The 22018-nt window shown below is 63.5% G+C and overlaps 5 protein-coding genes across 5 annotated transcripts in view; 3 read left to right on the top strand and 2 right to left on the bottom strand.

The window, feature by feature from the left end:
* The window catches only part of LMAN2 (lectin, mannose binding 2), a 47313-nt gene that overhangs the window by 4471 nt on the left and 20824 nt on the right, over positions 1 to 22018 (bottom strand). The window lies entirely within an intron of this gene.
* Positions 525 to 5091, bottom strand: LOC137483204 (ADP-ribosylation factor-like protein 3). Its single transcript, XM_068206115.1, has 6 exons — positions 3446 to 5091; positions 2944 to 3087; positions 2738 to 2854; positions 2593 to 2643; positions 1663 to 1848; positions 525 to 1584 (listed from the first exon to the last, which is right to left on the bottom strand). Exons 1-6 carry the CDS (start codon positions 3461 to 3463, stop codon positions 1537 to 1539), a joined length of 564 nt encoding a protein of 187 aa, XP_068062216.1. The 5' UTR covers positions 3464 to 5091; the 3' UTR covers positions 525 to 1536.
* On the top strand, positions 5307 to 12598 carry RGS14 (regulator of G protein signaling 14). Its single transcript, XM_068206113.1, is given in 17 exon segments — positions 5307 to 5348; positions 5350 to 5445; positions 5447 to 5512; positions 6834 to 6855; positions 7797 to 7951; positions 8058 to 8150; positions 8589 to 8732; positions 8893 to 9042; positions 9203 to 9323; positions 9410 to 9534; positions 9611 to 9814; positions 9912 to 9988; positions 10113 to 10239; positions 10544 to 10625; positions 10807 to 10865; positions 11083 to 11197; positions 11463 to 12598. Coding segments are annotated over 17 exon segments (1908 nt in total). The 3' UTR covers positions 11693 to 12598.
* SLC34A1 (solute carrier family 34 member 1) lies at positions 14416 to 18655 on the top strand. The gene is made up of 13 exons (XM_068206112.1): positions 14416 to 14585; positions 14794 to 14913; positions 15055 to 15237; positions 15590 to 15718; positions 15796 to 15939; positions 16049 to 16160; positions 16252 to 16447; positions 16646 to 16741; positions 16857 to 16956; positions 17186 to 17353; positions 17508 to 17624; positions 17772 to 17896; positions 18002 to 18655. The coding sequence occupies exons 2-13, from the start codon at positions 14808 to 14810 to the stop codon at positions 18554 to 18556; spliced, it is 2031 nt and encodes a 676-aa protein (XP_068062213.1). The 5' UTR covers positions 14416 to 14585; positions 14794 to 14807; the 3' UTR covers positions 18557 to 18655.
* LOC137483201 (alpha-2Db adrenergic receptor-like) lies at positions 18994 to 21395 on the top strand. Its single transcript, XM_068206114.1, has one exon. The coding sequence runs from the start codon at positions 19469 to 19471 to the stop codon at positions 20495 to 20497; it is 1029 nt and encodes a 342-aa protein (XP_068062215.1). The 5' UTR covers positions 18994 to 19468; the 3' UTR covers positions 20498 to 21395.

The following is a 22018-nucleotide window of genomic DNA, read 5'->3' as shown; positions in this document are numbered from 1 at the left end:
GGACCGGCCTCGGGAACAATGGGCTCGGGAACGGCCCGGGACGGGGACCGGCCTCGGGAACAAAGGGCTCGGAACAGCCCCGGGATGGGAACGGGGACCGGCCTCGGGAACAATGGGCTCGGGAACGGCCCGGGACGGGGACCGGCCTCGGGAACAATGGGCTCGGGAACGGCCCCGGGACGGGAACGGGGACCGGCCTCAGGAACAATGGGCTCGGAACAGCCCCGGGATAGGCTCGGGGAACGGCCTCAGGAACAATGGGCTCGGAACAGCCCCGGGATAGGCTCGGGGAACGGCCTCAGGAACAAGGGGCTCGGAACAGCCCCGGGATAGGCTCGGGGAACGGCCTCAGGAACAAGGGGCTCGGAACAGCCCCGGGATAGGCTCGGGGAACGGCCTCAGGAACAAGGGGCTCGGAACAGCCCCGGGATGGGAACGGGGACCGGCCTCGGGAACAAAGGGCTCGGAACAGCCCCGGGATAGGCTCGGGGAACGGCCTCGGGAACAAAGGGCTCGGGAACGGCCCGGGACGGGAACGGGGACCGGCCTCGGGAACAATGGGCTCGGAACAGCCCCGGGATGGGAACGGGGACCGGCCTCAGGAACAATGGGCTCGGAACAGCCCCGGGATGGGAACGGGGACCGGCCTCGGGAACAATGGGCTCGGAACAGCCCCGGGATAGGCTCGGGGACCGGCCTCAGGAACAATGGGCTCGGGAACGGCCCGGGAGCCGCGGGTCAGCAGCGCCGCAGAGCAGGAAGGACCGGCCGAGGCGCGTGGAGGTCACAGCAGCTTTATTGAGGGTCGAGGGCAGCCCCCGGCCCGCTCCCGCAGGTCTCCCCCCATCCCTCCGCCACGGCAGCCGTGGTGGCCAGGGAGCGGAATCTCCCAGCCCTCCGGATGGGCACCTCCAGCCCGGCGACAGCAGCCCCGGCTGGCTCAGAACGCGTGTGGTACCAACCCAGGGGCACAGGGACCCCTCGGCGGCACAGAGCAGCCCCCGCTGGCACGGGCAGGTCCCTCCGTTGGTGACTGTCCTGTGTTCGTGCTTGTCCCGAGTCCTGTGCGCACATGGGGCTCCTCTGGCCAGCGAGAGGTGCCGAACGGAGGCTTTCCCGAGCCAGCGGCCGCGGCTGGGGCAGCACCAGTCCCGTCCTGCGGGAGCTCAGGGCGACGCAGCACTCGGGTGCCTGGCGGTGTTGGGGTGCCCAGGGTGTGACAGCGGCGTGGATGGACAAGTCCTGGGCAGGTTCTCATGCTGGAGGTGTGCAAGCCCTCAACACAGTGGGACACGTGCTTCCCTCCAACAGCACGGGGGCTGCAGGGGAGGCAGGGGGTGTGAGGAGCCTGTGGAAGCCCAGGAGGCAGGGAGAGGGGAAGCCGATTGATTAGTGGAAGACTGGGTGGGAAAATCATCCGAACGTGGCAGTCTGAGGCTCAGGGCCCAGCCGAGGCTCGGGGGAAGCTGAGGGACCAGGGGGGTTGGCCGTGGCGTAGGGACCTGCAGCTCAGTCCCATCTGGCACTTTGCAGCTCTCACTTCCTCCTGTTCATGATCTGGCTGGAAATCCAGTTCATCCCATCCTGGAGGGAAGAAGGATGTGAGCGCAGGCCCTTGGGCCCTCTCCCAGCTCTGCAGAGCCCAGCGGCCCCCATCTCTACCTGCACCCCTTCCCCAGACAGGGCCGAGCAGGCCTGGATCTGCCACTCCCGGTCCCGGTAGGTGTGGAGGCTCAGCCCTTCTGCGATTTCGGCTGCAGGTGCTGCAGTCACCAGGTCCTGCTTGTTGGCAAACACCAGCAGCGGGACCCCTGTGAGGGACTCGTCCTCCGTGAGCTCTGCCAGCTCCTGCCGAGAGAGAAGCTTCTTCCAGGGCTGCTGCTCCTCCACGGAGCTGCCCAGCATGGGCTGGACACCTCAGCCCTCCAAATGCCTCATCCCTCCTCTCTGGTGCTCATGGCACATAAGGAAGCTTTGAGGTCTTGACATTCCAAGGGAGAGAATCTCGTAAAGGAGTTTCACCTCCTGGAGCTCCATCAGCCCAGGATCCACATGCAGGGCTAGTTGAGGACTGAAATCCTCCCAGCACTGAGAGCCCTGGGCAAAGGGCAGCTGCAGGAGGCTCCTGGTAGTCCCGAGCTGTCTGGCACACCCACACCGCCGTCTGCTGCCGGAACAGCCGGGGCTGGCACTTTGAAGTCTCACCTTCCCCTCTCAGAGCTTCATTCCCAGGGTTTGTAACTGAATTTGCTACTCGTAAACCTTTGTTTGGCCGTGTCACTGACCAGGTGCTGGGGGGTGGGAGGGATGAGCGCTGGGGACTGAGGGGTCACTTTCACCAGGGATTGTCACCCCTGTGCTGGGCACCCTGGAGCATCCCAGCTCAGGGGGAGCTGCTGGGCCATGGAGTGGTGTATCCCTGCCTGCTGAGATCTTGAGCCTTCCCACAGAGCTCTGGGGACAGCGTGGCCCCCCTGCAGCACTGCCCCATCATTCAGAGCAGCTTTGCTTCCCCCTCATCCCCAAAGAGCTGCTGCCACACAGATCCAAGCCCCAGGACCCCACAGCCACCCCTCAGCAGAGCCTTCATACCTGCCCTGTCTCCTCGAAACGCTTCTGGTCGGCGCTGTCAATGACATAAATCTGCCGTGGGGACAAAAGGGACAGTCAGGGGCTCCTTCTTGCCCAGCTGGGGCCCACACAGCGTGCACAGGCCTGGGGGTGCTGCCCCACTCACCAGCAGGTCTGTGCTGCCCAGATACTTCTTCCAGTACGGGCGGATGGAGCGCTGCCCCCCGATATCCCAAACATTCAGCTTCAAACCGTGGGACTGGACGCTCTTGATGTTGAATCCCTGCGCGGGGACACAAACCCCGACGTCACCCAAGGGATGGGTGGGACCTGCGCCCTCCGCCACCACCCGTGGCCCCCAGCAGCTCCTACCTGTGTGGGGGTGATGGTGCTGACCTCCTCGGACGCCAGGCGCTTCAGCAGCGTCGTCTTGCCCGCGTTATCCAGCCCCAGCAGGACGATGCGGAGCTCCTGCTCCGGCGAACCCTTCAGCTTCTGGATGACGGAGAGCAGCCCCTGGGGGCAGGGGGTGCTAGGGGAGCCCTGTGGGGTGCCAGGTGGCTGCAGAGCACCCTTGTTTGGGAGGGGGGAACTGGGCGCGCTGTTGGCTTCGAGTACCTTGTGTTTATGTCCTGAGCGAGCATAAAGGCCCAGCTCCCAAGGTGTTCAGGCTCCCGGTGGCCCCACAGCAGATTTGCACAGCCCCAATTCCCCCCTTATCGGGTGTGCTGTCCCAGCCCTGGGACCACCCCCAGCTCCTGTGGGGACATGCCCCAGGCAGAGCCCTGCTCTGCCAGCCCTCTTGGCACCACCACTGAGAGCAGGTGCTGCACTCCTCCCTGGAGCCGGTGGGATGTCCCTGGACCCCGCTTACCTTCTGCACATCACCCATGGTCTGCGAGTCGCTCTGGCCCGCGGCACCACCTGGGGAGCTGCCAGGGGCTCGTCCCCAGGGCCCGCCGGCGGGTTCGTGACTGGCACGCTCCCCGTCCCCGGGGGAGGAAGAGGATTACGGGCTCCGGAATTAGCTGCTGTTCCTCCATTTACCCACAGCATTAAATAATGCCCTCGGCAAATCCTCCAGCCAGCTGTCGCCCCGCCGTCGCCCACCCCCGGGATAAACCAGGTCCCCCCAGGCTGGGCCACTGGGGCACAGGGCATCCCTCTCCCCATGGGGCAGGGCTCCCAGGCTGGGAGGATGCCGTGCCCAGGCACAGGGCTGGCACAGCCTCCCACACTGGGATACCTCACGCTGAGGCAACACCAGCACCCACAAGCTGTCCCCTTGCAGGGTGGCAGAAGAAATTGCTCATCTTGCTTGAGGCCACGTCAGCGACTGCCACAGCTCCCCACTGCTGCCCAAGGGAACCACCAGGCCCTGGAGCAGGTTGAGGGCTGGTTTGTCAGCAGCTGGAGCTTGGGGATGACACAGGACAGGGGTCCAGAGGGACTCAGATACATTCTCCAGCAGCCCACCCCCAACCCAGGTGGGGTGAGGGGCTCATCTGTTCTCCGTTTGGATTAAGTGCATTAATTAAGCAATGTCTTTGATTCCTGCATGCTGCAGTTCCGTCCTCAGATCAGGTTTCCCATCAGAGAGGTTATCCTTGTGGTGAGGACCGTGAGTCACGCACTCTAGGAGAGACATTTTTATTTATAACTCTCGTGGCAAAGCCAAGCCAAACAACACAGCCACACTCCAACAAAGCAGAGGGGAGCAGCACAATCACCCCTCATCCCACTGCTGCTCCATGCAGTGGCAGGGGGCAGAGGGGCAGCCAGAACCCACTGTTCCCCCCACCCAGAGACCCTGCCAGCCCTGTGGCTGCTTGTGGTGCTCTGCTTTTTTGCCTGCTTATGGTGGGAAAGCTTCATTTTTTTCTGCATAGATCTGCACCCAACTTAATGTGAGGGTTCTGCTTTTGATAGGTTAATCACCCACCTTACATCCCCGTTATTAGCATTTCCCTGAGCGGGTTGCCATGGTGCTCTGCGGTTTATCCTGCGCTGTTAGTTACTGAGATTTCCTAACAAATAACCTAAAATATCCTCCACTGGTTTGTGGTTGCTGATCAACATGGAACCCCGACCTTAGGAGATGGGCAAAACTGCTTAGGCATCAGTTTGGTGACTCCAAGCTGCACGTCCACTGCTCCTCTCTGCCAGGTTCTGCTGGCACGCACAGCACAGGCAGCCCTCCCCAAACGCTGGCCCTGGGGCCAGCCCCACACCCTCTGTGACCAGGGCAAGTGGCACCAGGCTGGTGGCGGCGTGTGCTGGGCCTGTTGATGTCCCCCTGCCCCCCCTGGGGTGATGTGATGGCCGGGAGGAGGAGGGGGACTCGGGTGGTGACCCCAGGGCAGCACAGCCGCGCTGGGAACAGAGACTGGGATGGGTTTGGGAACAGGGATGCAGATGGGGATGTGGTCACGGATGTAGATGTGGATGGAGACAGGGACAGGGATGGGGATGGAAACAGGGATGCAGGTGGGGATGGGATCACGGATGTGGATGCAGATGGGGAATGAATGGGATGGGGATGGGAAACAGGGATGCAGATGGGAATGGGATAACGGATGTGGGTGCAGATGGAGACAGGGACGGGGATAGGGACGGAGATGCAGCGGCGCCGCGGCGGCTCCTGGCCCGGAGCCGAAGCCGGTGTCCGCCGGGGCGGTGCCGGCGGCGCGGGGCGGGCGGGCGGCCCCGCTCCCCCCGCTGCGGTCTCGGTTCCCATGGTGACACTTCCTGTGGGAGCCGAAAGCGGTAGTGTGGTGGTGCCGGGAGCGCCGGGCCGGGCCGGGCCGGGAGAGCCGCGCCGCCGGCCGGGGATGCTGCGGGGCCGCGGGCCGCGCCCGTAGCGCGCCGGGCCGGGCCGGGCCGGGCCGAGCCAGGGATGCAGGGCAAGGGCAAACTGCTGGTGGTCCACAACGGGCGCATGGTGAGTGCCCGGGGCGCCGGTCCCCATCCGCCGGGGCTGCCCCGCCCGGCGGCGCGGCGGGGAGCTCGGTGCCGGGCAGGCGGGTGATGTGTGGGATTGCAGACCGGGCGGGCAGGGGGTGTGGAGTGGATACCGGGCAGACAGAGGGATGTATGGAGTCAGGAAACAGGCAGGTGGGAGGGTGTGGGGCTTCTGGGCAGGAGGGGCAGGATCGCCCTGCTCCTCCAAAGTATCCAGGAGCTGTGGAGGGATTTTAGGGCAGGCAGCGGTGTCTGGGGCTGGGTAACAGGCACGTATGGGGCCGGGGCAGTGAGCAGCAGGGGGCCGTGAGGCTTGGACAGCATTGTAAGGGGATGTGTGGCTCTGGGTAATGGACAAGCGGTGACGGATGGGGATGGGGTCACAGCAGCCAGCAGTGCTGGTGTCTGTGGGGCTGGGCGGCGCAGGCATGGCAGGGCTGTGTGGGTGTGGGCAGCAGGGATGGATGGGGAGGAGCAAGGAGCTGGCAAGAGAGAGGGACGTGGGACTGGGGTAAGAGACATGGCAGAGGAACGTGGGGTGGCGTAGCAGGGAAAGGCAGGGCTGGGGTAGTGGGCCTGGGATGGAGACATTCAGGGGCTGTGTGGGGCTGGCAGGCTGGGGGGCACGGGCCGGCTGGGTCAAGGGCATCACTCAAATGTGGGCACCACTTCAGCGTGACCCCAAGCAGGTGATGAGACACAGCACCGTGCAGCGACTGCGTGGCTCGGCTTTGGCTACAGAGGCTCTGCCCATCTCCCTGCTTGGCTACTCCATCCCCAGGGCTGCTATCTAGGGTGGCCCAGCAGGTGCTGCAGGACACCCTGTCCTGCTGTGCCCTGGGCTGGCAGCACCTGGTCCCTGCTTTTGGGTATCTGCCCTCCGGCAGCTCCAGGCTCCAAGGAAGGAGGGAACCGGCAGTTTGCCTGCTTGGGGCTGTGGTTGTCCTTCCTTCCCTCCCTTCCTCCCCTCCTCTTCCTGTGCCGTGGAGGCTGCTTCTCTCCACCCTTTTTGTTTGGGGTGGCAGGGTTACATCTGATAGCAGCTGCCCTTTCCCAGTTGCTGGCCTGGCCCTAGGCCATGGAGAGGTAAGAGAAAGGCTGCACCCCCTTTGTAACCCTCTCCTCGCTGCCCTGGGTTGGAAGTCCTGGGTCCTGCCTCTGTCACAGGGCAGGTAACACCAGAGCAGTGTTTGCTGACAGTGTCTCTTGCTCTGGGCTCAGACTGGGCTTGCCCTGGTGCTGCTGCCAGGCCAGCAGATGCCATGTAGCCCCTCTCACCTCTCTTCTTTCCACTCCCACAGGGCCCGGCCGTGTCGGATGGAGGTAAGGCTGCTCTTTGCCCTGGGACAAGAGGCCAGCATCATCTTCAGGGGAGGGGGAAGCCCACTGGTGCCAGGGGCAGGGAGCCAGCAGACAGCGAGGTCATGCGTCAGCACAGGCTGTGCCATGGGCAGGTGGCAGGGCCCCCGCAGTGCAGGGCTGAGCCCTCTGCCCAGGAGTGGCCTTGTCCCCCCATCCCTCCCACACAGCCTCTGGTGCCTGTCCCTCCTTTTGGCTGCTCAGCTGGCACTTTGGGTGCTGGGGGCTGAGTGGTTTCCTGGGGCAAGGAGAACCTGGGTACCAGCCAGCCCCAGATTCTCTGATGGAGTCTGTCTGTCTGTCTGTCTGTCTGTCAGTCTTACTGTGCACTGGATATCTCAGATGGTTTATTTAACTGTCTTGGCCCCAGTTACTTGTGGATTAGACCACCAGGAGGATAAGTATGGGGAGCCTGGCAAAGGAGCAGCCTGACACACCTCCTCTGTTCCTGCCAGCTTTGCCACGAGAGCACTGCTTCTATACCCTTACCTTCTCTTGCAAATGAGCCCCTGCTTCCAGCGGCACACCAGTCAAACCAGTTCCAAAGCTGGGGTTGCCCCTGGGAACTTCCATCTTTCTGAACACATGGTCACCCTGGGTTTCCCCGAAGTGGGGTTTCCTCAGGGTTGGGAGCTGGAAATGACACTTTCTGTGCCCTCCACATGCTGGGTTTGTCCCTTGTCTTGGCCAGAGGAATAGAGAAAGTGAGTTCAGGCACCTCTGCCCATCTTCCAAACTTCCCTCCACTCTGTGTGCCCTCTGTGTCCCCTTCCACTCTGCTTTCCCTGCTGGCTGGGTGCCTTCCCATGGCTGTCTTACCCCAGGAGATGAGTCACATGAGTCACATGTGGAGGTGACATTAGGGGGCAGGGAGACAGCCAGAACTGACCCTTTTTCTCTCTCAGAGTTAAATGCCTCCCGGGCCCGTGGCAGCAACCACAGTGTGAACAGCCTGCCGGGCCCACCAGCCTCATGTGGATCCACCCAGGGCTCTGTGGTCAGCTGGGCCGAATCCTTCGAGACGCTGCTGCAGGACCGTGTGGCTGTCACCTACTTCACCGTGAGTGTCACAGCCCAGAGCTCAGCCCCTGCTCCCGTCCACTCTTGGACACCGACTGTCCCACAGCCACAGTGCCACCAGACCAGCAGATCTCTCTGCCCTGCAGGAGTTCCTCAAGAAAGAGTTCAGTGCTGAAAACGTCTACTTTTGGCAGGCATGTGAGCGCTTCCAGCAGATCCCAGCCAGTGACACACAGCAGGTACCAGCTCCGTGCAGCTTTGCTCACACAGCTGCTGGGAGGGATGTGGGCAGAGCTGTCCAGCTGCATGTCCTGGCAGACCCTTTTTCTGGGGGGATGAGCAAGCTGGAGGCTCTTGCAGAAGGAAGAAGGAGATGGATGTGATGTGCATCTGAAAAGCCACAGCTGGGGCTGCCTGCCCCACAGAGCAGGATGTGCTTCCCCAGCCCAGGTCTGCCAGAGGGTGGAGAGTGTTTCTGGGGGGACAAACAAGACCAAGGGCAGAGCTAGACAGGGAATCATGGGGCACAGCCAGGTACAGAGTCCAGGTACTGAGCTGGTCCTGGGGCAGGTTGGTTCTTCAGGGACCAGGTATCTCTGTGGGGTGAGCAGGGGGCTCCTCTGGTGTGGTATAGAGGAGGGGGTTGCTGGTCTCAGCCTGGCCTCCTGTCCCCTCAGCTGGCCCAGGAGGCACGGCGGATCTACGATGAGTTCCTCTCCAGCCACTCGGTCAGTCCTGTGAACATTGACAAGCAGGCCTGGATTGGGGAGGACATGCTGGCCACCCCCTCCCCAGACATGTTTCGCATCCAGCAGCTCCAGGTATGGCGGCACCTGAGCTCCACCCACAGGATGGGGGGCTGTGGAACCACCCCACATGTCACCCAGCATCACTGCTGTCGCCGTGGGGCTGTGCCATGAGGCAGTGCCCGGAGCCTGTAGGTGTGCAGGGACCTTAAGCACACACATCCTCCCTTTCCAGATCTTCAACCTGATGAAGTTTGACAGCTACACACGATTTGTGAAATCCCCACTCTACCAGGCCTGCCTGCGGGCAGAGAGCCAGGGCCAGCCCCTGCCTGACCTGCGGCCCCACTCCCGCAGCAGCAGCCCCCCTCCTGACCTCAGCAAGGTGAGTGAAGGGGAAAGGGGAATGGGGACTTGTCCCCATGGTGCTGGGTCCCTTCCCTGCTGCTCAACCCCAGGCTGAGGACAGACAGTCAGGGGACCAGGGAAAGGGAAGGGGAAACCTCAGGCGTTGCCATGTTGAGATGCTGCTCAATTCACCCCAGAAGACAAAGCTGAAGCTGGGCAAGTCGCTGCCACTGGGCGTGGAGACAGCAGGCAGCAGTGCCAACCGCAGCCTTCAGCGCTCCTTCAGGAAGGGAGAGCGGCGGGAGCCGTCCTGGGCAGGTGGGTGCTATGCTGAGCAGGACAGAGGGGCCACGCCACCCTGAGGGGTGTTCACATCCCCACCACCGTCCCTCTGTCTGTCCTAGAGGGGGGAGAAGGCAGCAGGAGTGCCATGCTGTGGAGGGAGTCCCAGGGCTCACTCAACTCTTCAGCCAGCCTGGACCTGGGTTTCTTGTCCTCAGCCAGCACAGCCGCCAGCCCCTGGACGGAGGTGAGTGGGCACCACGCCAATCCCACGGCACGATGCTGCCACTGGCCGGGCTCATCCTACCACATCCCTCCCTCAGGGCCAGCAGAAGAGCCTGGGGGGCAGCGAGGCAGAGCTGCCAGCCAAACCCATGAAGTACTGCTGCGTGTACCTGCCTGACGGCACGGCCTCGCTGGCCTCTGTCCGGCCCGGCCACTCCATCCGGGACATGCTGGCAGGGATATGTGAGAAACGTGGATTCAGCCTCCCTGACATCAAGGTCTTCCTGGTGGGGAATGAGCAGGTAGGGCAGGCAAGGGGGGAGCAGGGTTTCTGCCAGCCAAACCAACCCTGTGCCAGGACCACATGCTGGCTCTCTCCTGATGATTTGTCTCTTGCAGAAAGCGTTGGTGCTGGACCAGGAGTGCTCTGTGTTGGCAGACCAGGAGGTGAAGCTGGAGAACAGGATAAGCTTTGAGTGAGTGGGAGCTTTGGGGCTGATGCTGTTGGCCACCCACAGTGCCTCAAAGCCAGTCCCCCAGGCAGTGCTGAGTGCCCTGGATCTGCTCCTGCCTGCAACCACCTCTTCTCCCCCTCTGCAGCCTGGAAATCTCCTCCCTCAACAAGACCATCCGCATCACAGCCAAGTCAACCAAGCGCATCCGGGAAGCGCTGCAGCCCGTGCTGGGCAAGTACGGCGTGAGCGTGGAGCAGGCGCGGCTGCGCAGGGTGAGCCTGGGCCTCGGCAGGCACGGCCAGCCCCGTGCTTTGGGGGGAGCCCTGGGTTTGGGGCTCTGAGCACGGGCAGCTGGCTCTGAGCAGGTAGTGGGGAGCCGTGGTGCGTGCCAGGGCCAGCCTGTGGGCTCCAAGAATCACTGGTTTTGGGATGGGCTGGGACATCCCTCTGTGTGCTGGGAAGGAGCAGTGGGTGTTGCCTGTGCTGGCCCAGCGGGGTCTGGCCAAGCGGGTCCTCAGCCTGGCTGCCTTTCCTGTGCCACAGTGAGTGTGACACTGGCTGCTGTTCCTGTTGCAGCAAGGTGAGCCAGCCACCCTGGACTTGGAGAAGCTGGTCAGCACAGTGTCTGCTCAGAAACTTGTCTTGGAAACACCAGCAGGTAAAGTGTCCTCCCTCCCAAACCATGTCCCCTCAAGCCACATCACCATGAAGAGCACTTAGAGGGTCAGGCTGTTTTCTGCTGGCCATGGCTCCCACTCCCTGGGACAGGGTCCATCCTGCTATTGCCTGGCCAGGACCAGGGTGCTGGAATGGGGCACTGAGCATCACTTCCCTTGCAGACGTGCGAGCGATGGGGAGCGCTGAGGCTGCGGCTGCCCCCTCTCTGTTCCGGAGGGAGGTGAGCATCAAATCCCACCAGCCCTGGTTAGAGATGCCCTCACAGCTGCTGTCATGGTCCACGGGGAAGCTGGGACCTGCTGTGGTCCCAGCACTTGCCACGGGGCTGGGCAGTGGGTGCTGAGGCAGGAGCCAGGCTGTGGGAGGGTGATGGGGTCACAGCCCAGGGGAGTGCTGCCTCCTTGCCCCATGGCTGAGGCCTGGGCTGCTCATTGCAGGAGGGAAGCCCAAGAGGAGCAGAGCCTGACACACGATGGGAGGTGCCCTCCTCCTTCTCCAGGCCACAGTCTTCAGCTGCCATGAACCTCAACCGCCGCACGTACGACCTGGAAGGTGAGACCTGGCGTGTCTGAATCCTGAGGGGTTGGGGCAAAACACAGGCTGAGGGATGCAGAGCTCCTGGTGTGCTGGGGATGGGGGCAGGGTCCCATGAAGCTGGGAATGGGCTGTGGGGTCTTGGGGTCTGGCATGGAGCAGGGAGAAGGTGCCGGCGCTGTGCCTGGGACACGTTCAGGGGCATATCAGGTGGAGAGGGCAGCTGAGGTGCTAGGACAAAGCCCCAGTGCCTGGCTCAGGTGCATGACCTGCATTTCCCCAGGGCTGGTGGAGCTGCTGAACCGTGCCCAGAGCTGCCGGGCCAACGACCAGCGTGGGCTGCTCTCTAAGGAGGACCTGGTCCTGCCTGACTTCCTCCAGCTCCCCGTGCGGGACGACAGTGCCTGTGAGGGGTCACATCAGCCCAGTGCCCCTCAGGCTGGCTCTGAGGGAAGCAGCTGCCCTCGGGAAGAGCCTGCGCTGGCTCAGCCTTCGTTCGACCACAAGCTCTGATGAGTCCTGGTGCGTGGCACCCCCAGGCCATGCGGGGGTTCAACAGGGGCCCGACAGCCCCTGCCCTGCACCGCTGACACTGCCCGGACTGCAGATCCATCCACGTCCTGTCCCAAGCTGTCATGTCGTGTCGCTGTGAGTGGCTGAGCAGCTGCCGTGCCCCTCTGTGGGGCCACGTCCCGGTGCACATCAAGGGAGTCTTGTACATAGTTCAAACCCTCGTTGCAAAGCACTTTGCAACATCCCTGGCACTGTCCTGCCCAGTGCCTCTGCCTGCAGCAGAGCTGCCTGCCCAGCACATCCTGCCCGTGTCAAGCTGACACAGCCCCACGCTCCCTTCCAACTGCAGGGTGTGCAGGATAGACAGGGTGGGTGGGGAGGAAAGGCAGGCTCCAGTCCTGAACTCCAGTGCTGTGGGCAGGCAGGGTCAGGAGAACATGTGCCCGGAGCTCAGAGCCAGATCCAGTCGCTGGCCCCGTGGGAACAGGGCTGCCCCGTTGTTGATTTGTAAGTCCACCCTTCCTGGGGAGGGTGAGCATGGCCGTGCCAGGCTGTGCCCTGTGCAGGTTGTTACGTCTGCATTGCGTGAGTGTGGCCTGATCCTGCCACAGTAGCACTGCTTGGAGCAGGGCACACGGTTCCTGGCCCGGGCAGCCAGAGGCAGAGCCAGCAGATGGTGCCAAAAAAGCCTTCCTCCTCCCCGCCGGAGATCCTGCATGGGCGGCTGCTGAGGGACACGCAGGAGCAAACCCCCATATCCCCCCTGCCCCATCCCCACTAGGGCGTGGGTGCTCAGCCTTCCAGGACAGCTCTGCTTGGTGCCAGAAGAATGCAGCACCCCCGGGTGCTGAGCACCTCAGCCTGGTGTGCAGGTCCCCAGCGCGTGCCCAGCCTGTCATTCCTGCCAGTGGCTGTGCTGGGCTGTGGCCTTGAGTCCCGATCCAGTCCTGGCTGTGCACTGCTGGCTCCCATGCCCAGTGGTCCCAGACAGAATCTGCGATGGAGACATTTCCCAGGAGACCCCTCCACAGTCCATACGTGCCAGAGCCCTTCCTGGCCGTGCCTTGGGTAACCACTCATCACCGCTGCCTGGCCAGAGGCAGAGGGGTGACCCAGGGCCCCCAGGCTTGCCCAGAGATGGGGGCATGGCCACCCAGCCCTATGCTGCCACAGCCAGCTGCAGCCCTGTGGCCTTAGTCAGAGCCCCCCTGTGTCTCTGTGATGCTGCTCAGTTCTGTCTGTGGTGTGGAACCAGGGGAAATAAAGAGCATTGCCTGGATGTACCCGTCTTCCCTTCCTCTGTCATCAGGGCTGGATGGTGCTTTTCCCTGCAGCAATGTCCCCTCAACCCCCCTCTCCCCCACAGAGCCTTCCTAGGGCCATGGCAGAGCTGGGACCAGCCCTCAGCTCCAGTGCCACCCTGACTGGCAGCAAGGGGCAGTGCCAGGATCTTGTTTACCCATCACTGCTGATGGAGTAGGGGAAGCTGCAGGGCCGGCATGGCCAAGGACTTCAGCCCCGACCCTGTCAATGAGTGACAGCCAGAGCTGCCAGGGCCTCACTGGGTTAATGATTGAGGGGGCAGCTGGCCAGGAGCCCCTGGGCACGGGGCAAGTGCGGACACCAGCCCCCTGCACACTGGCTGCACCCCCCGGGCAGAAGGGTCCCCAGCCCCTGCGGAGGCAGAACATGTCCCCTGTCATGCCACCTCCCGGGCATTCAGCTCCATCAGTAGGTGGCTCAGTGATGCTCCAGCAGTGGCACAGGTGTCCCCAGGCTGTCCCTGAGTACCCAAGGGATCTTCCCTTACATTTGCACCTGGCTCATCATGGTGATGGGTTCTGACAGTGCTTGATCCTGGGGAAATGGGGATGTGGCAACTGATCACCTCTTTGTGCCCACTCCCACAGGCACAGGGCTGGAGGAGCCTTTGGCCACTGTCTCTCCCCTGGACAGTTGTGCACATAAGCTTGCTAGGTGTCCTGTGGGTGGATGGAAACTTGGCTGGAGGTGTGTAAGCAGCAGGTAATGATAAACAGGGCCAAGGAGGTGGTGACAGCAGCGCTGGCCTCACTCCTCTCCTGCTCACCCACCGCACATGCTGGGGAGGTGTGGTGCCAAGGAGATGCAGGCTGTGCCCCACACAGCCCTCAGCACTGCTGGCTGCCCCACAGTGAGCCGCTGGCGCGGGCAGAGCCCAGCTGTGTGCTACCGTCACCACCAGTGGCAGGACACAGGGATCACACTCGTGTTGGCATCAGCCATCTCCAATGCCCTGGGAGTGAGGACATTGTGCCCTGGGCAGAGCTGATCCCTCATGGCTGATGCTGTGATGGCACTGAGGGTGCTGGATGTGAGCATGGCCTCATCTCTCATTTGTGATGCCCCAGCAGCACCAGCACCAAGCCCTTCTCCTCCTCCTCCTCTTCCTCTCGTGCAGTGGATGAACCACCTGGCACCAAATGATGGAGAGCTGAGGCTCCTCCAGCATCACCTCTCGGGCACTGGGCCCCAGCAGTGCCCCGGCTCTGCTCATCACCGCAGCGGCTGCTGCTCGCCCAGACCCCGGGCAGGCGAGGCAGGAGTGCCGGGGACGCGGTACCCCGGGCCACGTGCCCCACACTCCCGGGGGCGCGGTACCCCGGGGCACGTGCCCCATCCCGCCCCGGGGCCGCAGCTGACGTGGGATGTGGTGGGGGTTACCCATTAACTGCAGGAATTTCTGGGGAGGAGGTGAGCAGCGAGCGGAGGCGAGGGGCGACACGGGGCTCCTTAGACTTTGCTCTTGGCGTGTGTATAAAGGACCGTGGTGCCCCACGGGCCACTCCGCTGGAGGGACGCGTGGATGTGGCATGTGGAAGTGGCACTGCCCTGAGTACCCGGCCAGCCCCAGGTGAGCTGGGCCCTGGGCAGGAGGAGTCCCCTTCTTGCCCGGCCTGCCCTTTGGGAACTTGCTGGGGTGGCACAGCAGCAGCTGGTGGCCCAGGGGACCAACAGATGATGGGATGGTGCTTCTCAGTGGTGCCAGCACTGCAGAGATTTGGGGGGACGTGGCAGCTGGTGCAGCACAGCTTTGGTGACACGTGGCCACCTCTGCTCAGCTTCAGCAGGAGCGATGCTGCCCTACCGGACGGAGAGCCCGGTCCTGCCCGGTCGCTGCCCGGTGCGGGGAGGAAGGGTTGTGCACGGGCCACAGTTCGCCTACTGCCCCAGCCCCCAAGGTAGGTGCCCCCAGCCCTCTTCCTCCTCCTCTTCCTCAGCTCTGCTTCTGGCCAGACCCTGGTCCAGGCAGTGCTGGGCTCTCCTCTGCAGGGAGGTCCCTGCAAGGACAAGGCTGTAACGTAGGTGCCCTCTCTCCCCAGCTCTGCACCGGCTGCCGGGTGCCCACAGCTGCCCCTTCACGGTCAGCGCTGTGCCCTGCCCTGACCATGGCTTCCCCTGCCCCGGCTCCCCGGGGCGCCTGCGCGAGGGCCGGGAGCGGTACGAGCTGGACGCGCTGTCCTGGCAGGGGCACCGACTGGGCTTGGACGAGCTGCAGAGGCCAGGTGAGACCCCACAGGGGGTGGGGGTCTCACAGCACCTGGCCTGGGGAACACCCCAGAGATCTGACAGAGGCACCTGGGGCACTGGGGGTGCCAGGACAGTGGGGTGCCAGGTTGGGAGGAGAGTGCTGGTGGAGACACCGGGTGATGTGGGAAGAGCTGAGGGACAATGGGGCAGCTGGCACAAGTCACTGCAGTGTGGGAGGAGATGAAGGGGATCCTGGGACAGGTGGCATAGCTAAGGACATGAGCCCTGTGCTGCCAGGAGCCATGAGAGTGGCATAAGCCTGTAGGAGCCTGGGGAGCCAGGGCCATGCCATAGCAGGAGTTTAACACTCTCTCTTGTCTTGCACAGAGCTCGGGTGCTGGGCCAGGGTCCAGTCCTTCTGTGTCTCCCTTCTAAAGGTGCCCCTGATGTTTGGGTTCCTGTACCTCTTTGTGTGCTCTCTGGACGTGCTCAGCTCTGCCTTCCAGCTGGCTGGAGGTAGTAGGGTGGCAGGGATGCCTGGGAACCTGGTGGCAAAGGCAGTGCCAGCAGCCTGCGCTCACATTCTCTTACAGGTAAGGTGGCGGGGGACATCTTCAAGGACAACGCCATCCTCTCCAATCCAGTGGCTGGGCTGGTGGTGGGCATCCTGGTGACCGTGCTGGTGCAGAGCTCCTCCACCTCCACCTCTATCATCGTCAGCATGGTCTCCTCAGGGTGTGAGTGTGCCCATGAGGCTGCTGGGGACCTGAGGCTGAGGGAGAGGATGGCTGGATGGGGTCACCCTGAGCCGGGCCATGCAAGGCTAGCAGGTCTCTCTGTCCCCAGTGCTGGAGGTGCGCTCTGCCATCCCCATCATCATGGGCTCCAACATCGGCACCTCGGTCACCAACACCATCGTGGCCCTCATGCAGGCTGGCGACCGCAGTGAGTTCAAACGGTGAGAGCTGGATGGGTGGGAGGACACTTGTGGGGCTGGGGGCTGCTCCTCAGGACCACCTGACGCCAACGGGCTCCTTCATTCTGCACAGGGCCTTCGCTGGTGCCACAGTGCACGACTGCTTCAACTGGCTGTCAGTGCTGGTGCTGCTGCCACTGGAGGTGGTGAGTGGGTACCTGCACCACGTCACCCGCCTGGTTGTGGCCACCTTCAACATCCGCAGCGGGAAAGATGCCCCTGACCTGCTGAAGATCATCACAGAGCCCTTCACCAAGCTCATCATCCAGGTCTCCTCAGCTGTTATGTATGCCAGAGTGGTATGCCCCAGGCTGGTGGTGATGTCCTCAGCACTGGTGTCCCTTTGATGGCGGTTGTATCCAAGTGTCCCCAGGCTGGCAGTGGTGTCCCCATGCCAGTGAAGATGTCCCCAGCCTGTGGGTGCTGTTAGCCCCCAGGTACCCTCTCCAACATGTGTGTTGTTGCAGCTGGACAAGTCTGTGATCACAGGCATCGCGACAGGGGACGAGAGCCTGCGCAACCGGAGCCTCATCCGCATCTGGTGTGGACCTGCAACCCCACAGGTGAGGGGCCCGTGGCCCTGCTGGGGCCACCAAACACTCCCACAGAGGATGGGTGGTGGGCAAGGGCTGGCGGAGGACACTGTGGAGCCAGCTGTAGCCCACCTTCTCCTTGCAGATGGCCACTGTGGGGCTTGGGCCCCCCCCAAACTGCACATCCCCTGGCCACTGCAGCACTAAGGGCATCCAGGTCCTTCACAATGTCACCAGACAGAAGTGTGAGTGAATGTGGAGGGCTTGGGCAGGGCTGGGGCACAGGGCATGGGGCTGGGGAGGTGCAAGTGGGGCTGGGAGTTGTATGTGTGATGGAGGAATGCTGGAGTCATGATGTGGGGCAGGGCTGGGAGATGTTGTGCTGGGGTCCAGGTGTGGGGCTGTCTGTGGGGGCAGGTTTGTGAGCGGGGCCGGGCCAGCCCCAGCCCCTTGTCCAGCCGTGCTGTGGGGCAGGTGAGCACCTCTTCACCGACACACCACTGCCCGACCTGGCCGTGGGGCTGGTGCTGCTGGCCGGGTCCCTTGTCGTGCTCTGCACCTGCCTCATCCTCCTGGTCAAACTCCTCAACTCCCTGCTCAAGGGGCAGGTGGCCAAAGCCATCCAGAAGGTCATCAACACTGGTGAGTAGGATGGGGACCACATGCCACACGGCCACCCATGCCCATCTCCACCTGCCATCCTCAGACCTGCCCCTGGCTGCCCCTGACCCCCAACCCTGATGTGGCCATGGCCATGTCCCTGTTTGTGTCCATGCCCGTGGCCATGCTGTGGCAGACCTTCCACACCCGCTCAGCTGGCTCACTGGGTACTTCGCCATGGTGGTGGGTGCTGGGATGACCTTCGTGGTGCAGAGCAGCTCTGTCTTCACCTCGGCCATCACACCCCTGATCGGTGAGTCACGGCCATTCCTCATGCCCTGCCATGTGCCATCCCCTGGCCTGTGGGTGCTAAAGCACTTGGAGGGACAAAAGGAGCTGTGCCTCCTTGGGAGAGCATGGGGATGGCATTGCCAGGAGTGACAGGGTGCCTCTCCCACAGGCCTGGGGGTGATCAGCATTGAGCGTGCCTACCCACTGACCCTGGGCTCAAATATTGGCACCACCACCACTGCCATCCTGGCTGCCCTGGCCAGTCCAGGGGACAAGCTGGCCAGCTCCTTCCAGGTACAGTCAGCCCGGGGCCATGGCTGGGCTGGATGGGGTCACCGGGCAGGGCAGGGGCTGGGGGAAGCCCACGTGCCCGGCCTGATGGGGATGCCATCCTTGCAGATTGCTCTGTGCCACTTCTTCTTCAACATCTCGGGCATCCTGCTGTGGTACCCTCTGCCCTTCACCCGCCTGCCCATCCGCATGGCCAAGGCGCTGGGCGAGCGCACAGCCAAGTACCGCTGGTTTGCCGTGCTGTACCTCATCATCTGCTTCCTCCTGCTGCCCTCCCTCATCTTCGGCATCTCCATGGCGGGCTGGCGGGCGCTGGTGGGGGTGGGCGCGCCCTTCCTCGGCCTCCTCTTCTTCGTGGGGCTGGTGAACGCGCTGCAGGCTCACAGCCCCGGGCGCCTGCCCAAGTGGCTGCAGACCTGGGACTTCCTCCCCGCCTGGATGCACTCGCTGCAGCCCCTCGACCGCGTCATCACCCAGGCCACGCTGTGCTGCACCGACCGCTGCCGCAGCCCCGAGGGCTGGGAAGAACACGAGGGTGCACCCCGCGACAAGGCCAGGCTGGGGCTGGACAACCCCGCCCTCTCGTACCCCGAGGAGATGCCCAGCCCCACCATGCGGGTGGGCTCCCCTCGCCCGCTCCCGCACGGTGCCACACGGCTCTAGCTGGCAGTGCACACCCGGGCTGCTGCTCCTGCAGCCGCTGGTGTCCACTGTCCCTGCTCAGCTGGTGTCTAATAAAGGGGGAGCGCTGACGCCCCTGTGTGTGTCTCTTTGGGTCCTCCCTCTGCAAACCCTGCTGTCACAGGTACCCCCCACACCACCATTGCTCAGCTCAGCTGGTGCTGGGGACACACCAAACACTCGGCTCGTGCTGTGGGGCACATGGTGATGATGGCACAGCTAAACCCCGAGCTCTGTAGCCACCTGTACTGAGCTGTCACAGGCAGCATCTTCTTCCCCCTGCCTTGTCCCCAAAGGGCTGAGCTGGCAGGGTCCGTGGTGCCCCACTGTGTGCCACGGCAGCATATCAGTGAGTGAGACACACCACGGGGCAGCCAAGCAAGGTCCTGGGCTGCTGAGATGATGCTGAGCTGGGATCAGCAGGATGATGACCTGGCATGGTTGGGCCGTGCCCCTGCACCACCAGGCACCCTGGCACCTGTGGCTGGAGCCCTCCTGCCGTGGTGACCCTGAAGGGAGCCCTTTAAGTGGCAATAACAGCTTCTCCCACTGCCCACAGATGTTTGGGTTCCTGCCAGTGATATCGGCCCACCCTTCCCTCCCTCCCTCCTTCCCGCCCGCCCTCCTCCGGACTGGGACCAGCAGAGCCAGCAGCGCTGCCGTGGGAGCCTCTCAGTGCTCCCGGCACCGCCGCTGTCCCGCCTGCCCAGCCGGGCAACCACTGGGCCAGGACGACCTCACCACCAGACCAGGACAGTGCAGGAGTGGTGGCAGCCAGGAGAACCCCCCGGGGACTCAGCGATGCTGGGACTGCGCTCGCAGCCGCTTCAGGACCGGTGAGCAGGGTGGGGGAAAGCCCCATGGGGCTTCATCTGCTTGAGGGGCTGGGCCAGCATGGAGCCAGCCAGCGCCCTTCCCAACACCTCCGGTAACGACAGCGGCGCTGGCAGTGCCCCACACTCACCCGCAGCCACGGGCCTCATCTTGCTGGCGGCCTTGTCTGTCCTGCTGGCCACGCTGGTGGGCAACGCTCTGGTGGTGGTGGCCATCTCCACCAGCCGGGCCCTGCAAGCCCCCCAGAACCTCTTCCTCGTGTCCCTGGCCTCGGCAGACATCCTGGTGGCCGTCCTCGTCCTGCCCTTCTCACTGGCCAACGAGGTGATGGGCTACTGGTACTTTGGTGGGCTGTGGTGCAGCCTGTACCTGGCGCTGGACGTGCTGCTCTGCACCGCGTCCATCGGGCACCTCTGTGCCATCAGCCTCGACCGCTACTGGGCCGTGACACGGGCGGCACGGCTCAACCTGCGCCGCAGCCCACGGCGGGTGAAGGGCATGATCGGGGCGGTCTGGGCGGCGGCGGCCCTGGTGGCACTGCCACCGCTGCTGCGGCCGCGGCCGGGCGGGCGGGAGTGCCAGCTGAGCCAGGAGACCTGGTACGTGCTGGCCTCCTGCGCCGCCTCCTTCTTCGTCCCCTGCCTCGTCATGGTCGCCGTCTACTGCCGCATCTACCGCCTGACTGCCCAGCGGACGGCCGCCCTGCTCGCTGCCCGCTCCCCGCGCCCCGCCAGCGGCGATGGAAAGGTGTCGGGTGTTGGGATGCTGAGATGGCGGCGCCGGAGCCAGCACCAGAGTGTGTTGCTGTGCCGCCGGCGGCTGGTGCGGGCGCGGGAGCGGCGCTTCACCGTCGTGCTGGCTGTGGTGATGGGCGCCTTCGTGCTGTGCTGGTTCCCCTTCTTCTTCACCTACAGCCTGGGAGCTCTCTGTGGGCAGGGCTGCCATGTCTCCAAGCCCCTCTTCAACTTCTTCTTCTGGATCGGTTACTGCAACAGCAGTGTCAACCCCCTCATCTACACCCTCTTCAACCGGGACTTCCGTGCTGCCTTCCGCCGGCTCCTTGCCGTCCCCCACCGGCACCGCACTTAGGGACCCGCTGGGACACGAGGGACATGCTCCCCAGCCCTGCTCAGCGTTCACAGCACCTGGCCACACCGCAGACCCTGGATGGCAGTGCCAGTGTGCAGCTCAAGGTGCTTCTGGAAACGCAGGATTGAATAAAACGAGACCAAATCCTGTGCCTGCGGCTGGCGTCTGCCTCCAGGGAGCCCAGAAAGCGGCACCAACTGCCAGCACCTTTTGTCACCCGCATCACCCCACATGTATGCCTTGCAGCAGTGGTGGTGACAACTTGTTATGGCAGCTCCAGTGAGTACCAGCCCTCCCCAGATGAATGTCTGTATCCCCTAGCACTCTCTTGTGTAGGGATGGACCCCATGGCTGCTGCGAGGAGAAAAAACCCTCCCCATGGCAGCGTCACCAGCACTGGGCTCAGCTGGCTGTGCCACCACAGCAGCCCAGTCCGAGCCCTGTGCCTCTCTGCCAGGGCTGTCCCCTCTGGGATCACACCAGCGGTGCTGTGTCACGGGGGCTCTGTGAGGGCACACACGAACCCATTCTGGGGTACAAGGGTTGCAGGTCTGGCGTGCAACAGCCCACGTCCTGCTCAGGGACTGTACTGGGATTTTGCTGCAGGAGGGAAAGGAGGAATGATATCCCAGAGCCAGAAAGGCTGTTCTCCCTTGGGAGAGTGTCAGAGATGGGATCGCATGGGAACAGGCTCCGGCACAGCCTGACGTGCAAGAGGCCACAGAGGCAGCTGTGGGGCGAAGACCTGGGGACAACCACATCCCCCTTGGGGGGCAGAATCCGCCCCACACCCACCCTGCCTGGCTGCCTGCCTCGCTCTGCACAGACACCCGGAGGTCAGGGGCTGCTCCACTTCTTCAGCTTTGCTGCTCAAAATAGAAAATCTCAAAACATTGGACTTTCTCTAGGCTAAAAACAGCTGCTGGCGCCTGGGAGCTGGAACCCAAGGAACACTGGCCCCCACCAGCCCCCCTCAGCCCCCGTCAGGGTGGGTGCAGCTCAGCTGGGGTCTGGGGGGGCTGGATGGGACGGGGGCACTCGCAGCAGTGAGGCTCCCTGGGCCATCACTGTGCCTGCTGGCCCCATGTGGGGAGGCTCATGGTGTGAGCTTTGGAGTCAGCAGAGGTTCCAAGTGGAATCAGGCTGGGATGGGTCCCCGAGCTGACTCTCGGAGGCGTCTGGCCCCAGCGGCTGGCGCTGCACGGGCACTGCCTGCGGAAGGAGCCACCCTATCACTGCCACCCAGCTTCCCCTCCCACAGCCACCGTTCTCCTTCTCACAACTAAACAACATTTTGCTTCTAAAAATACTCAGATGAGGGCAACTAGTGGGGACCCAGCCAGGCCAGTTCTCCCAGGGGACACCAGCCCTATGGCAGCACCCCAGGGCTCCACAGTGCCCTGGCCACGCACCCTGGTGCCAACCAGGGTACCAGGTACTGTCCATCCTCCTGGGCATGAGCGCACAGCTCCCTCCACAGAGCCAAAAAGCAGAGTGGCAGCTCCACCACCTGAGCTGCTG

The sequence above is a fragment of the Anomalospiza imberbis genome, chromosome 15 (assembly GCF_031753505.1).
Source record: "Anomalospiza imberbis isolate Cuckoo-Finch-1a 21T00152 chromosome 15, ASM3175350v1, whole genome shotgun sequence".
Lineage (NCBI taxonomy): Eukaryota > Metazoa > Chordata > Aves > Passeriformes > Viduidae > Anomalospiza > Anomalospiza imberbis.
Note: the sequence above shows the minus strand (reverse complement) of the source record. Positions and strands in the feature narration are given on the sequence as shown.